The 15,147-nt window shown below is 40.3% G+C and overlaps 1 protein-coding gene across 1 annotated transcript; it reads left to right on the forward strand.

Moving 5' to 3' along the window:
* Positions 1 to 1,192: 1,192 nt before the first annotated feature.
* Positions 1,193 to 14,776, forward strand: LOC308287184 (immunoglobulin-like and fibronectin type III domain-containing protein 1; the record flags this gene model as incomplete). The annotated part of the gene is made up of 17 exons (XM_080728302.1): positions 1,193 to 1,399; positions 1,825 to 1,938; positions 2,043 to 2,208; positions 2,370 to 2,642; positions 3,051 to 3,563; positions 5,631 to 5,755; positions 5,893 to 6,034; positions 6,172 to 6,465; positions 6,584 to 6,883; positions 9,631 to 9,810; positions 10,129 to 10,257; positions 10,444 to 10,752; positions 11,003 to 11,088; positions 11,609 to 11,801; positions 12,271 to 12,567; positions 13,167 to 13,493; positions 14,772 to 14,776. 17 exons carry the CDS (start codon positions 1,193 to 1,195, stop codon positions 14,774 to 14,776), a joined length of 3,660 nt encoding a protein of 1,219 aa, XP_080584428.1.
* Between the last annotated feature and the right edge of the window lie 371 nt (positions 14,777 to 15,147).

Genomic DNA, 15,147 nt, shown 5'->3' on the forward strand with positions numbered 1-15,147 from the left:
AGATATACAAGACTAATTACAATAACAGAAATAAGGAACACCATCTTGAGGTGAGGTTACAGCAAATAGGACTTAAGACACAAGCGCGTGCGCACGCACGCACGCACGCACACACACACACACACACACACACACACACACACACACACACACACACACACACACACATAATGAATGTTGATATTGGTGAACATTTATGAGCTAGTGGCATAGTCTAATAGCTGAAAGGCATACACTGTTGACAAACAAGTACTTTTCATAGTGCTGTGAAGTGTACCCATGTGCACAGCTGCAAATACCCCCCACTGATTAATTAGAGCAGCTTGTTCTGCATGTAAATGGGTGAAAATATCAATATTCTGCACTCTGTATACAATCTACTTCAGTATGACAATATTGCTTTACAGATAACCAATGTGCATCCAGACCATTCTGACACTTACAAATGTCTTGTGACCAATGAATTTGGAATGGCTACTTGTTCTGCCATACTGAATGTTTTAGCAGGTGAGAGACTCATTTAATATGAAATAGATTAATAATTCATTAATTCCGTGACTAGAGTATTTTTGGACTAGATACTTATGAAAAAAAAACTTTCATTCTCAGTTTCTCAGGATAAAGGAAAAGGTGAAGTATGAGTTTTACTCTTTTCTGTCTTTATTTAGATGATGTTATTTTGCAGACTTGAAGTAAGTCAATATAGGTTCAGTCTCTTAATTCAAGTCAGTCCTCAATCCATTGATGGACACAGAGGCTGTGACTACACACACCACCCTACCCTGACATCTATAAAAGAAAATACATTATGTATTATAGGACTAAACATTTACTTTAGGAGAGTAAGCGTTGTCATGAATGTCCTCGCTCAAATTGTGTTCTCGCTAATATGTTCATTTTGTCTATTGTCTTCCTTTATTATTTTGTATACCCATTTGAATATTATATTTTCATACAACACATAAGATGATCATGACATTTTTCATAATCCAAAGCAAATTGTTACGATTATGTCCACTTGTCCATGTTCATAATATTGATTTCATTGTCTTGCAGGTGACGATAACCAAGATTTCAGAAAAATGCTCAAAAAAACGTAAAAAAATAGAAAAAGGCTCATCATAGTTCAATTTAAATCTGTCTTGCAAGCTGAAAGATGTTACTATGTACTGTATTAACCATTCTTTTTATCATGTCTCTGCCCAGTGTTGTCGCAAAAAAGAAAAAACCTCTCCCACCAAAAGAGGGAGAGATTGACCCCAAGCTCTTGGAACTGCTAATATGTGCCCCAAAGAAGGATTATGAAAGAATCTGTTATGACTTTGGCATTACTGACTTCCGCTGGCTGTTGAAGAGACTGAACCAGTTGAAAAAGGAACGAGAGGATGAACAGGCAAAGGTTGGTTATTAATGACTGTAAAGCATGATGATGAGACGCTGTCTCTGCACTGATGCCTTTTTTATGATGTCTTGTCATTTTTGTCTCAAATAGAGGTAATATGCTCCAAAACATATATTGTGACAGCTTAAAAATGTATTTTGTGAGCATGTCATATATTACATGGAAAATCATTCACAGTACATGGCGCAGTCTTTTGTGGTATAACGTGTTTTGAATATTGCTATATGAATATTTAGATATTTAATGGTTTTAAACACAAATAAAGAGGATTAATTGATGAATGAGGTTGATAATAAAGTTGAAGACAGACATAAAGTTGGATCAGTGGTCTAATTGTAGTAGTGATATTTATTTACCCACACACAGGCAAGCACCAAATCCTTGCAATGTAATCTATCACTGATCTCCTCTGACAATCTAAGGTTGTGGAGAGCGTTGGCAAAGTGAAACAAATAGAGGTGAGACCAAGTGGCAACGTGGAATTTGAGCTGGACATGAAGCTAAAGGATCCCAACAGTGTACTTACTTTATATAAGGTAAGTTTAACATTGCTTTCATAATTTCTCCATCTTTAACCCATCCCTGCCCAAATGTACTTTAGCCTACTTTTAATATTTGGCCTACTTCTTCCCAACTAAAGGATGGCGAAGCGATTGCATATGGTCTGGATAATGCCGATTCGAAGCACAATCTTACAGTAACTGGGACAAAGTATGTTTTCAGTATGAAAGATCCTTCACAAGAGGATGCTGGGTTTTATCAGGTTGATGTGGATGATGCCAATGTTTACGCCTCCGATCTTCAACGTAAGGCACATCTAACCTTTTCCTTTTGTGTAAAAGCAATCATTGTCTTGCAAATGAAGCAAAAAACAAGACAAATGTGATTGAAAAACATAACATTCGATTTACATGTTACATGTACCCCACACACTATCCCCCCGCCCCTTCTCTTGCACTCTTCTTAGTCCCATCGGTTGATTTTGCTGCCAAGATTAAGGATGTCAAGGCTGTTGAATATGAAGACGCCGTCTTCCAGTGTGTCCTGTCAACACCCCTCAACAGGATTACATGGTCTACAGAGCACTCGTCACTTGAACCTGGAGACAAATACGAAATTACAGTTTCAGAGGACAAACTCACTCACACATTGAGAGTGAAAGACCTTGCAATGGAAGATAAGGGTACCTTCTATGCCATCGTGGGCCTTGCCAAAAGCAGTGCTTCTCTCGCAGTGGAAGGTGGGCCTGCTTTAAGACCTTATTCTTATGCTGAAATTGAAACATATTTTAAAGGCTGTTTTAAAGGTGCTCTAAGTGTTGTTTTAGTTTAGTTTTTGTTAAAACATTTGTTTTATATTTAAAAAAAGTAAAGTTCTATATTCTGATTGTGAGCATTGCTACAGAGTGTTTGTTCAGTAACATGGGCTAAACAGAAAATGAATGTTCAGGTGGGACATCAATTTCACTGCTAATATCTTGTAAGTTTCAACACTTACAACACCTTTATTACAACCTAAAAATGTCCTATCTGAATGCAGTACTCTAATCACCATATAACGTCTGGCATTACAACATAGTATAAAAAGGTCTCAACATCACTATTTCTTTCTCTCTCTTTCTCTTTCCTGTGTGACTGTTGCGACTCAGCGGATCCAAGTGGCGGTAAAGGCCGCAAGAAACCTGCAACAGGGGGAGAGGGTGCTGATCTGGCTAAACTAGCAGTGGGAGGGGGGGATGGAGGAGATGGGAAAAATGGTGTTGGTTCTGGTGTTGGTTCCGGTGTCGGTTCAGGTGACGGTTCAGGTGACGGTTCAGGTGACGGTTCCGGTGATGGTTCCGGTGGCGGTGGCGGTTCCGGTTCCGGTTCTGGTGGCGGTTCTGGTGACGGTTCCGGTGATGGTTGCGGTGGCGGTTCCGGTGGCGGTTCCGGTTCTGGTGGCGGTTCTGGTGATGGTTCTGGTGATGGTTCTGGTGATGGTTCTGGTGATGGTTCCGGTGATGGGAAAGGTGATGGGAAAGGTGGAGATGGTGGAGAAGGGGATGGCAAGAATAGGATGGATGGGGCAGATGGAGACGGTGAAAACAAGGAGGAGGGGGATGGAAGTGATAAGAAAAAGAAGCGAGGCCGAAGTGGTCCCTTGGTTCCTGAAACTGTCATCGGTAAGAACAGTGTTTCTCAAACATGTTCATGTCAAGGATGCCTGATTATGGATCCCACTGGGAAAGATGGATGGAAACGGCATAGAGCGCTCGTTTTCAGTTATTGTCCACGACATTGCAAGCGGCGTGAAGGCCAGCGGACCTTGGTCCTGCTCTTCGCGCCCGAGCGCCGCAGGCGAGTTACGAAGCCGTGGTGAATGCAATCGTTATATTTATGCCCAGGCCGTAAGGCCTGCACGATAAACGCAATGATAATTGGGTTTTGGTGCACCTCGCGCGGTCCAAGTGACTACAACGGAGCGCTCCCTACGTCCGGTTCAGCCAATCACATGCTTCAAAAATGAGTCCGGGGCGTGGTTATCCATCTTTCCCAGTGGGATCCATAATCACGCGTCAAGGATGCCCAAGTTGATATCATCGTTGTCGGGTGGAAACCGTTCCTTTTTTATTATCATTGAAAAAAATCTAAATAGTGAAGATATGTATCTATTTTCACTACTTCTGCGCGACACTCTTGTATGATGAAGCAGGGCTTTACTTAAGAAAAAAACATACAAATTTGAAACTTGGAGATACAACGTTTCTGTCTGACAATGATGATATTTATTTGGCCCCATCTGAAAAGTGGTTTAATTGATTTTAATGCTATTTTGCTGGGGACTACTGGGGCATCCCCAAACCCACTTTGACAAACATTGGGTAAGGAGTCACGGCACACGACCCATGTATGCCTTATGGGGAAAGATTGCACAATGTATTCAGCTGGAACTGGGAGCTATTATTGCTATTGTAATGGAAATATGTTCTCAGCTGTGAATATTGTGAGCTCGCCAGTGTGACCATTGTCCACTTTGTGCTCAGCACCAGAGCCTTTCAGAAGTAAATGGCTTCAATCAGAATGTTGCTGTTACCGTTCATCACTGTAAAACAAGTAATAAAATGATAGCAATATAAAAAATATTAATAATTCAATTTATTTAAACTGTACATTTGTAAAATTATTGAAAGTTACGAATGATCAAAAGTAATACACTTCAGAAAACAACAATTTCCAATCAATTTGAAAATGTATTTTAATGTTAGTAAGTACATTAAAAGTTGCATGCCAGTGTACTTTGAAAAGGTATAGTAAATTACTAATACTTATAGTGGTAATTTAGTGTAGCCTACTTCAAATGCAATGTGAACCTGCATTTTGAGTTGGCAGGGACACCTCTTGCAGTACTCCATGTAGACCACTAGAGAGAGACATATACTAATCATTGGTAAAGTAATGCTAAACATGACTCTAGAGCAGGGATACTCAAATAGCTGGACCTGCGGGGGCCACATTACAAAAAGGGGCCAGGGGCCAGTTGATTAAATGACCACATTAATGATATTTGATAACCTCGGTCTTTCATTGGGGTCTTATATTGTCGATCTTAACAACTGACTCTGTTTTCTGGCAAATTAAACAAAGTTGTGTTGAATTTGCATGCGTCCATTTTGGGTTTGCTGAGGCTCATCATTGCTGCTGCTCTGAATGAGTGCACACCTTCCTGGATGATTATCCATGTAATAGTAATGTAATTGGCTAAAGATAAGATAATAACTTCATTCAGTCTAAGATGTTGTTTTTGATTGAGTGATTGAGTGAGTAATTGAGTGAGTAATTGAGTGAGTGAGTGAGTGAGTGAGTGAGTGAGTGAGTGAGTGAGTGAGTGAGTGAGTGAGTGGTGGGCCAGTCAATATTGTGCCATGGACCACCGGAACTGGACAGCTGGCCTGAGTTTGAGTATCACTGCTCTAGAGCAGTGGTTCCCAAACTTCTCAGCTCACCCAAAAATAGAGATTAGACGTTTGCCCAGGACCCAAACTAGTCAAAATAGCAGATCCATTTGTCGCTTCGCGCTGCGTTGAGAGCTTGTGGATTGGCTATTTTCACTACTTTGTAAATATCATTCGTTTTTATTCATGGAATTTGTTAGATTTGTTTGTTTAAAAATTAATGCAATGATTTAAATGAGCTGATCAGGTGTGCATAAGAGTTTTCCTTGGAATTGTCTCTGTCTTATTGTTTTACAGCTGAGAGTGCTCGCTTTCTAAGTGGACTGTCAGATACCGCAGCTAATGTTGGTGAACGGACAGAGCTAAGCTGCAAACTGAGCAATGAAACCAGTAAGGGATGTTGGTATAAAGATGACAATTTGGTAAGCCAAACGCCTATAGGACAGCAGGATCCTGTTAACATCCTTCAAGTATATAGATTAAATAACTCCTACAAATGTAGAAGTTATTTAATAATACTCAACATGTTCTTTTTTTTCTTGTTCTTTTTTTTTACCAGCTAAATAGTGGAGATGGGGTAGAGATCATCAAAGATGGAGCTTGCCACAAGTTGGTTATTGACTGCTGTACGAAGGATCATGCAGGTGTCTTTCGTTTTGAGGCAGATGGACGTAAATCTGAAGCGACACTTAATATTGAAGGTAAGGATTATCATTAGTGTGGTTGGAAATTACTAAACTGTTTAGTGATGTTGTTGTCTCTTTTTTTTAAGATTGCAGTCTATATTTCTCTGTATGATAATAATATCGCATTATTTTTTTTCTTTCTCACATTGAAGACCCACCAAGAATTGACAAGGACGCCCTGGCCAAATTCTCAGAATCAGTTATTGTAAAGGTTGGTGAAAATGCAGAATGGAAGCTGCCTTTCTCTGGTGGTTCACCAGCGACTGTGCAGTGGTACAAGGATGACGATGAGCTTCTGGCTGGCCAGAAAGTAAGGATTGACACGTCCGACACAGAGAGTGAGCTGCGTCTATCGAAGTGCCAAAGAAAAGACAGTGGTGTAGTCAAAATCAAAATTAAGAATGAATATGGCACAATGGAGGCGATTTCTAAGCTTATTGTCCTCGGTGAGCTGAACAAGAACAAATATTTTCTGTTGATTATATTTTACAATGTAGGCATATTTAAAGTCATTTTGGATGTTCCTTTTACTAAAGGGATATTGAATCAGTTTTGTCTCAACAGACAAACCCACCCCACCACAAGGACCAGTGGAAATTATTCAAAGTACTTCATCATCTGTTGAGTTCAAATGGAAGCCACCAAAGGATACTGGTGGCTGTGTGGTGACCAATTATCTCCTAGAACGCCAACAAGTTGGCCGCAATAGACTGACTGATCTGGGGCAGATCCCTGGTAACAATCCTAGCTACAAAGACACAGACGTGGACCCAGGACGGAGGTATTCCTATCGAATCAGAGCCAAGAATGCAGAAGGGGTTAGTGATTACCTTGAGTCAGAAGATATCCCAGCTGGTGTATTACGTAAGTATCATCAGTCAGAATACCATATCACTCCTCTGGAGGCATAATGGTTTTAAATTGAACTAGAAAATATTGTTCCTTCGAAACAATTGTGGGCTCGCTTCAAGCCAGAAAACAATGGCTATAAAAGTACAAAATGTCAAGATCGCAGGCAGTGTTCTCTTTGACGTTACTGACGCAATCAGACACTGCATGCATGATTTGAGGCATTTTGTTCCAAAAATGTGTTATGCAAAAGTTGACCCGCTGGTGGCGCTATAACAGGCCAATGTGAGAAGGGTGGCATCTGTTCCTTGACCTAGTGGGAATGTGCTTGCAAGATTTCACACACGTCGCAGGCTGTGTTGATTTGAGGTGGTTTTGGCCACTTTATCGCTGCTTGCAGCTATATTTATTATTATTATTATTATTTTTGTGCACTTCATAGGCATGTTAGATAAAGGTCCTTAGATTGTGTGTAGAATGTTTCATGCAAATTGGTAAAAAATCCCAGAATAAAAACGGGTTTAAGCGTTTCACAAACTGCTCAAAATGATATAGCGCCCCCCTTTGGCCAATTGGGGTAAGATTGGTTTTAGTGATATTTGGACTAACCCTCTACAGTATTTCATCATGAAAATGTGACTTTGCATGAATGTTTTAGAGGCAGAAGAATCATTTGCATAAAACTGCAATATTCATTGAATTATTAAAAAAGCATGTTTCAATTTAAAAAAATCCGATCTGACAGATCTTTAGATATTGTTCCAAAGTTCATGTAAAAAAAGTTTTGTGCACGTGACGCGAAAATTCCAGAATAAAAGCGGGTTTAAGCGTTTTACAAACTGATCAAAATGGCGGAAGATCTAAGGGCGGAGCTTACTTAGCAAAGACACAGATGTCTTCCGCTTGAGTCAAAGCACACGTGTAAGCAAGTTGCATGTCTTCAAAAGAAACGAGTCATGACTTATGCCCGTTTGAAGTTTGAATTTTCAAACGCTTCGTATAGTGCCCCCCTTTGGCCAATTGGAATAAGATTGGTTTCAGTGATATTTGGACTAAACCTCTACATCTTTGCCAAATGCCATGAATGTGTAACTTTGCATGTATGATTTAGAGGCAAAAGAATAATTTGCATAAAACTGCAATATTCAGTGAATTATTAAAAAATAATGTTTCACTTTGAAAAAAAAATCTGTTTGATCGTATTGGTCCAAAGTTCATGTAAAACAAGTTTTGTGCACGTGACGCGAAAATCCCAGGAGGAGATAGATTTGTACTGTTTTTCATATAATTCAAAATGGTGGGAGAACTAAAGGTCAGAGGTCAAAAGTCAGATGTGTGTCCAGGTTTCATGGCTGTACGTTAAACAGAGCATGAGCTATACCTGTTCAAAGTTTACACTTTTGGAGGCTTCCTACAGCGCCACCCTTTGGCCGATTGTTGTAAAAAGTAATAGCACACATCGCCACAGTATGCTGAACACATTGATGTTTGAATATCGATTTTCGGTGTAAGTATGTAGGAGTAGAAAGGTGCCAAAATTTGGAGGAGGACTTGATATGACTGACTTGTATGATAGATAAATAATGACAATATCTAAAGTGTGCTCGCCTTTCAGGCGAGCCCACAACTACAGTAGTAAGGTGTACTGGTGTGACTGGTGAGAAAGGAAATACTAACCTCCTAGACGGACCTAGTAAGAACTGAAAGATTGTAAATTGTCTCGACTCTCTGACCAATTGTTTCTGCACATTCATTTTATACAATACCTGTTACCATCTCTTTCTCAGATTTCTGTTATTCAGATTTCCCTGTAATCCACAAAGTGTCACTCCCCCCCTCCCTTAATATTGTTGTGTCAATTATGTTAGTAACACTAGTCAATCTGTGAAATGTAAGTGTCAAGTTTACACTGACCCACATTGCAAATCCTTCGCAAGAAGTTCTGTAATGTCATGGACATTACGGCTACACTATACAGTCAATTGTAGGCTACATAACATTTTACAGTAATGGCCTGCAGGATGAGATGTACACATCAATATCTGAAAGGCAGCAGACCATGGAAGCATAGTCTCAGGAAATAGAAAGTAATAAAAGAGAGCGGCCATAACCATATGATATGGTTTCACTTAAAATGAGTAGGGAGGGATGTCACTATTAAATCGCCCCAAATATTTTATTTTCAGTTCCTGCTTGTTCGGCAACTCTGTCTGTAATTCCAAGACGGCACCGGGCACATGAAGACTCTCGTAAATTTATTTCGGGGTATGGTGTCACAATTATAAATATATATTTTGGTGTTAATGTAACATATAACATCGGCTTCTGCCAGCAAAGTTGTATGTCTGCAATTGGCATACGCTGGAGGGTCAGGAGCATTATAATTGGACAGTTAATATACAGTAGCCAAGGCACCATAGCCTGAAGGATTGATATGCAGTTATAATTTGTTTTTGTTGTTGTTTTTAGTTTCAACAAGTGCTGTCAGCATGGACAATACATTTGACACTGATCGACCGAGTAGTATGCAAGATTAGCTGAGGACAGACACAGACAGACAGCCACAGAGACAAACAGACACTAGACAGCCAGACCAATACACAGGGGCGAATGCATGATCTCCTAACTGGTCATACTGTACTTGCAAATGAAAATGGAGCAGCAGAGGGGTAGACTTAATTTAGGGCAGCTGTCTTGTGATCAAAAGTCTGCTGGTGTGGAATCTGCAGGATAAGTAAGAAAATGCTGCAATTTTGTTACAGGTTTCCCTGGATCTCCAGCAGCCCCTAAAGTGGCCAGTGCCTTCAAGGACTGCATCAATCTGACATGGTCTCCTCCTTGTGACACTGGTGGTAGCAACATCGTGGGATACAACCTGGAAAAGCACAAGAGCGGCAGCAACTATTGGAGCTTTGTGAACCCAATAAATGAGCCGATCAAAGGTGCTGCTCACATGAGTACAGTATACATAAGTTCTAGGAATGTGAGACATAAGATGTCCTTTTGTGGAACGTGTGTACAATAATCAAGCAAAGAAATGCACAAAAACTGCACAATCCTTTTCAGTAGAATTTTCATACCCTCTCTAGTAATCTTCAGTGGAAGATTGAGTTGAAATGATTCATTGGTAAAGCTTACTGGCAAAGCATTTACAAGAATATACTTAATTTGCAGAGGATAATGGAGATTTATGCCTGCCATGTGTATGCAACAAGATATCCTTTTCATTTCTTATGATAATCTATTTCATTTTCTCTTAGATACCAAGTATGCGATTAAAGATGTTTTCGAGGGTGCAGCATATGAATTCAGGGTGTCTGCTGTCAATCTGTCTGGCGCTGGTGATCCTAGCTTTCCATGTGACACAGTCTTTGCAAGAGATCCTATGAGTAAGTCAATGAATACAGGATTCTTTCATCTCGATGCATCTGCATTTACTGACTGTAAATAAAATAAGATGTCAAAGCACCAGGCACCAGCACATGTATTTTTAACACCATAATTTACAAAGAATGCTGTATGTGACGTGTGTATTTACACAAAGCCAATAACACATTCATTCACTTTCCTTCCAGGACCTCCTGGTAAAGTCACAGACCTCAAGTTAACATCCTCTGATTACACAACATTTTTCCTGGCTTGGACTAAACCTAAGGTGGTGAAAGGTGAAGTGGATGAAGCCCTAGGGTATTTTGTGGAGATCAGACCCATTGAGAACATTGAATGGACTCGCTGCAATGCCAACCCAATTAGTCGAACATCCTTTACCGTGATTGGCTTGAAGGCGATGGCTGCATACTGGGTGAGAGTGATTGCTACCAATTATGGAGGTGATGGATTGCCTTGTAGCTTTGACAATTATCTCATTGCTATGCCTCCCCCTGGTAAGAAATATTTAATTTTTTTAAACAAATTATTGGTTATATTATTTATACTCAGCAGATACAGTTTGTATTAGTTAAGTTGTGAAGCAATTGTGAAACTATACAACTATACATCTTAGTATTTCAAACCTTCCTCGATAATGATGCATTTACAATAAAGTAGGCTCAATTAATGAACTCAAAGTGTGCAGAAGTAATATCAAGTAATGAAAAACTAATCATTTATGTTATCTCACATTTTCACTCGAAGTGAGGCCAAAGTTTAAAGATGGCAATATGAAGACCTTTATAGTTGTGAAAGCAGGGAATACCGTTCGTGTCAACATCCTCTTTGAGGTAATGCCACACTTTCTGCCACATTTCTTGGAAATGGATTCAATGCATGTGTGTATTCTTAAACAGTGGTTCTCAACATGTGGGTCGGGTCCCCAAATTATTTTGGGGGGTCCCAGATGATTAACTTAATGTGCAACAGAAAACAAACAAAGTATCAGTGTATAGAGGATATGCCGTATGCCCATTTCTATATTAGTGACAATTTAAGGACTTTTTAATGCCTCTAAAATGACAAATTAAACATTGGCCAAATTGTCAAATATTAGAGGCGTTGCGAGGCGTTGTGATCATGTCATCGGCTATTTTCACAATAGAACTGTGTTATACAAAATGTAGTGCCTCAACTCCTAGTGCTCCTCAGAGGGGGAGGGGGGTCCCCAGTTAATATATGATTATTTTGGAGGGTCCCCAGTTAAAATATGATTATTTTGAGGTCGCGGCCTGAAAAGGTTGAGAACCACTGTTCTTAAATATGACATTATCCTGATTGAATTGCTCAATTCTTGCATTCTGTCTGCAGGCTTCTCCCTTTCCAGATATCACCTGGCTCAAGGACGGCCTTCCTGTGCTCAAGCACGTATCAATTACCAACGCTGACACCGGCTCGCAGCTCTTGATCCCGACATCTGAGCGCTCTGATACTGGCATCTATACCATTATCGTGAAGAACATTGTGGGACAAGACACCTTCAATGTTGAGATCAGAGTTACAGGTGAATGTTGATCTACTGATAAACAGGGGCGTCACAAGGGGGGGGGGGGGGGGGGGCGGGACTGAGTTACTAGGGCCCCAAGGTGGAGGGGCCTTAATTGTTTAGCTATTGAAAAATAACAGATATACAGGCTTACAGCGAGCTTGTAGATCTGCTATTTTTGAAAAGTTGTGAAAATGGGAATATATGTATTTTTTAATCGAACATTTGTAACTCAAATTTTGCTTCTGGGGGGTCCATGGAACTAAATGTTTTGAGATGGGAAACATAGGTTTTTCAAAAAAACCTGAAGGATTTGAAATATTCAAAGAATTTTCAGAAGCTCGCAGCGTGGCACTCGGTGCCGCGCTGTGAGCTTGTATATCTGCTATTTTTCAATAGTTAAAGCACCCAGGGCCCAGAATTTGGTGCTGACAAATAATGTTGAATCATCTGTAATGTGTCTGTCTTTGTCTTACCCTGATTTCAGATGATCCCAAACCTCCAGGCCCAGTGGAGCTGGATGAAAATGTCCCAGGAACAGTGACTCTGTCCTGGACTCCTTCTCCCGATGAAAAAAAAGATGACAGGCTGCATTATATGATAACTAAGAAGGACTCATTCAAGGCCACCTGGAGGGCAGTGGCAGACAACCTCTACAACCATAAGTTCACAGTCGTCAACATCATACCTGGACGACAGTATTCGTTCAGAGTGTTTGCTAAAAATGATATGGGTCTCTCTATGCCCTCTGTCTCCGCAAAATATGAAATCAAAAAGGAAAAAGGTATGTGCATTTTGTTCCATTAAACTGAAAACAATTGTCAATTCTGTTTTTTTTATGACCTAATCCAAACAATGTAATGTTAAAATGCAGAGATAATTTAACAATGAGCCTCAAGATTTTACCGTTTGTTTTTGTCGCATTCCTAAGCCAATGATTTGCAGCAGCGGTTCCCTATGGAGAGTTGGAGACACAAAGAGCATTTTTGTCTCCATAGGGAACTATGGAGACAAAAAGTCTCCTCAAATTATTGGCTTAGGAATGCGACAAAAAATAAAAAATATCCATGAATTCAAGTCTCCATGGGGTGAGTAATCGATAAAAAAAAGTATTTTTGGGGGTGAGCTATCCCTTTAAGGATTTAGGAGACGTGTTGGTTTATTGTATTATCTGCACACACCTCTGTACATGCACTGGCCCTATTTGACGATATAAGCACAGAACTATTAATGAACATACTGGACGTATAAAACATGTATTTTAAGATGAGTGGAAACAGTTTTCCTCATTGTGTACAATTATTAATTCAGAAGAGTGAATATAATTTCTGTATATTGCATACAATTTACTGTTTCTCTGATATCCTTTCCTTTGCCACTCAGTGACGTTCAAACTGGACATGCCGGATTCAAAAGGCCTCGACTTCCAGTCAGCTCCGTCATTTATTGTCCCCCTGAAGCAGCGTCTGGCCCCACAGGGCTACGAGTGCTCCATGAGCTGCGCTATCGGGGGGAATCCCACCCCGCGCGTGACATGGTACCGTAACAACATCAGTCTGAACACCAACAGCAACTATCACATCACCAATGTATGCGGGGTATGCTCCATGCTCATACTGAGAGTTGGACCCAAGGACACTGGGGAATACACAGTCGCCCTAAACAACTCACTTGGGACAGCCGAGTGCTCAATGGTGCTGAATGTCAAAGGTACTGTACTCACAAGTTGATAACTCACTGTTGGAGCAACACAAGTGTGTAGGCCAGTGGTTCTCAAACTTTTTTGTTTATTTCAAGGACCCCCGTAAACGTATATAGCAGCACAGCAGTCTAAGGATATTTACAAAGTTACAGAGAAGTATGAAAAGAATAAAACAAGAACAGAGTACAGTAAAGAGCAAGGCACATCAAAGAAAGGGAACGAAGAATATATACAGTAGGACCTACATGAAGTGTCAAAAACAGTCAATGCTCATTTCAGGCAGACAACTCTTGGATTAATTTGGAATATATTTTATTGAGCATTCACTGAGCAATTACTGAGCATAATATATGAAGCATAGCATGAGCATGATATGAAGCATAGTTTGGCGTCAGGACTCTGTCTCTCTTCATTCCCTGTAAGTATAAACATTTTAGATATATTATATAGCAAATAGAATTATTTACCAAATAGAATTACAGGGAATGAATTAAGACCCCAAAGGGGGATCTAGAAACAGAACCTACAGGTGGATGCTGGGGAGGTGGTGGGATTGCAAAACATCAGCAGCAGTAGAGAGCAAGCAGAGCAGCAGACAGCAGGGCAGCTGCACAGCCAGGAGAAAAGCCAGAATGAAGAGGTAGGCAGAAGGATTTAAATACTCGCCCTGATCAGGTGAAGAGATCATGTGACTGATGACCTGATCAGGGAAGCACGCCCCCTGAGTTGTCTGCATGAACTAGCTACGCAAGCTGCGCCTCATAAGTGAAATAGCCAACTTAAACAAAAAAGAAAAATAGCAATCCTTAAGAACAACTATCAATACAGTGCCAAACAAAAGTGTCCATAACAGTCAATGCTAGTCAGTGCTACAAGTATCTCACCGCCATGTCAAACTCAAGCAAAATACTCAATACTACTAACACAGCCTAATAGTGCAGAGCCAAACAAAAAATGTGTCCATTGGTCAGTGCAAGAAAAACTAAAAAGAAAAACAAGAAAGGGTGACACAGCCAGACGCACATGTGCAGCCTCCCTGGAAAGGTCTTTAGAGGTCAGAGTCAGTACAACTATAGCTCCAGTTAAATAAGGCTACAGTCGTCCTACAGTCGTGTACAAGTTGACACTCTCTTCATTTGTAAACTCTCAGAGATACAGACCTGTAAGGGTCCATTTGGAACCCCCTCAAGGAACCCTGGACCCCACTTTGAGAACCACTGGTGTAGACAATGCAATTGTTAATGTTTCTGTGATCACATTTTATGTGTTATTTGTTTTCCTTACAGAGTGAAGAGAAATTGCAAGATGAATGAAGGATACAGTATATGTTGAAATGACAGCTGCCTTGGTGTGATTGAAAGAAATTTAGATTTTTCTTAGACCTTTAATTTTGTGTACTGTGTACTATACACAGAATAACACTGGCTGCCCTATACTGAATAATTATGTGTCCTTGTAGTAGAATAACAGGTAAAATGTATAGGTAAAATTGATGTTTTTTTTTGGGTGGGGGGGGGGGATTGGGGCACTGGGTACTATTTGGGTGGATGCTGGGCACTGCTTGGGTATAGTTGGTGGGGTGGGGGGACTACTTGTGGATAACTGAGCACTATTGTGTGTTGGTGAAATGTTTTATTCTGAGGGGAAATAAATGTATTTTGA

The sequence above is a fragment of the Nannobrachium achirus genome (genome assembly GCF_963921795.1).
Source record: "Nannobrachium achirus genome assembly, chromosome: 6".
NCBI classification, from domain to species: Eukaryota; Metazoa; Chordata; class Actinopteri; order Myctophiformes; family Myctophidae; genus Nannobrachium; species Nannobrachium achirus.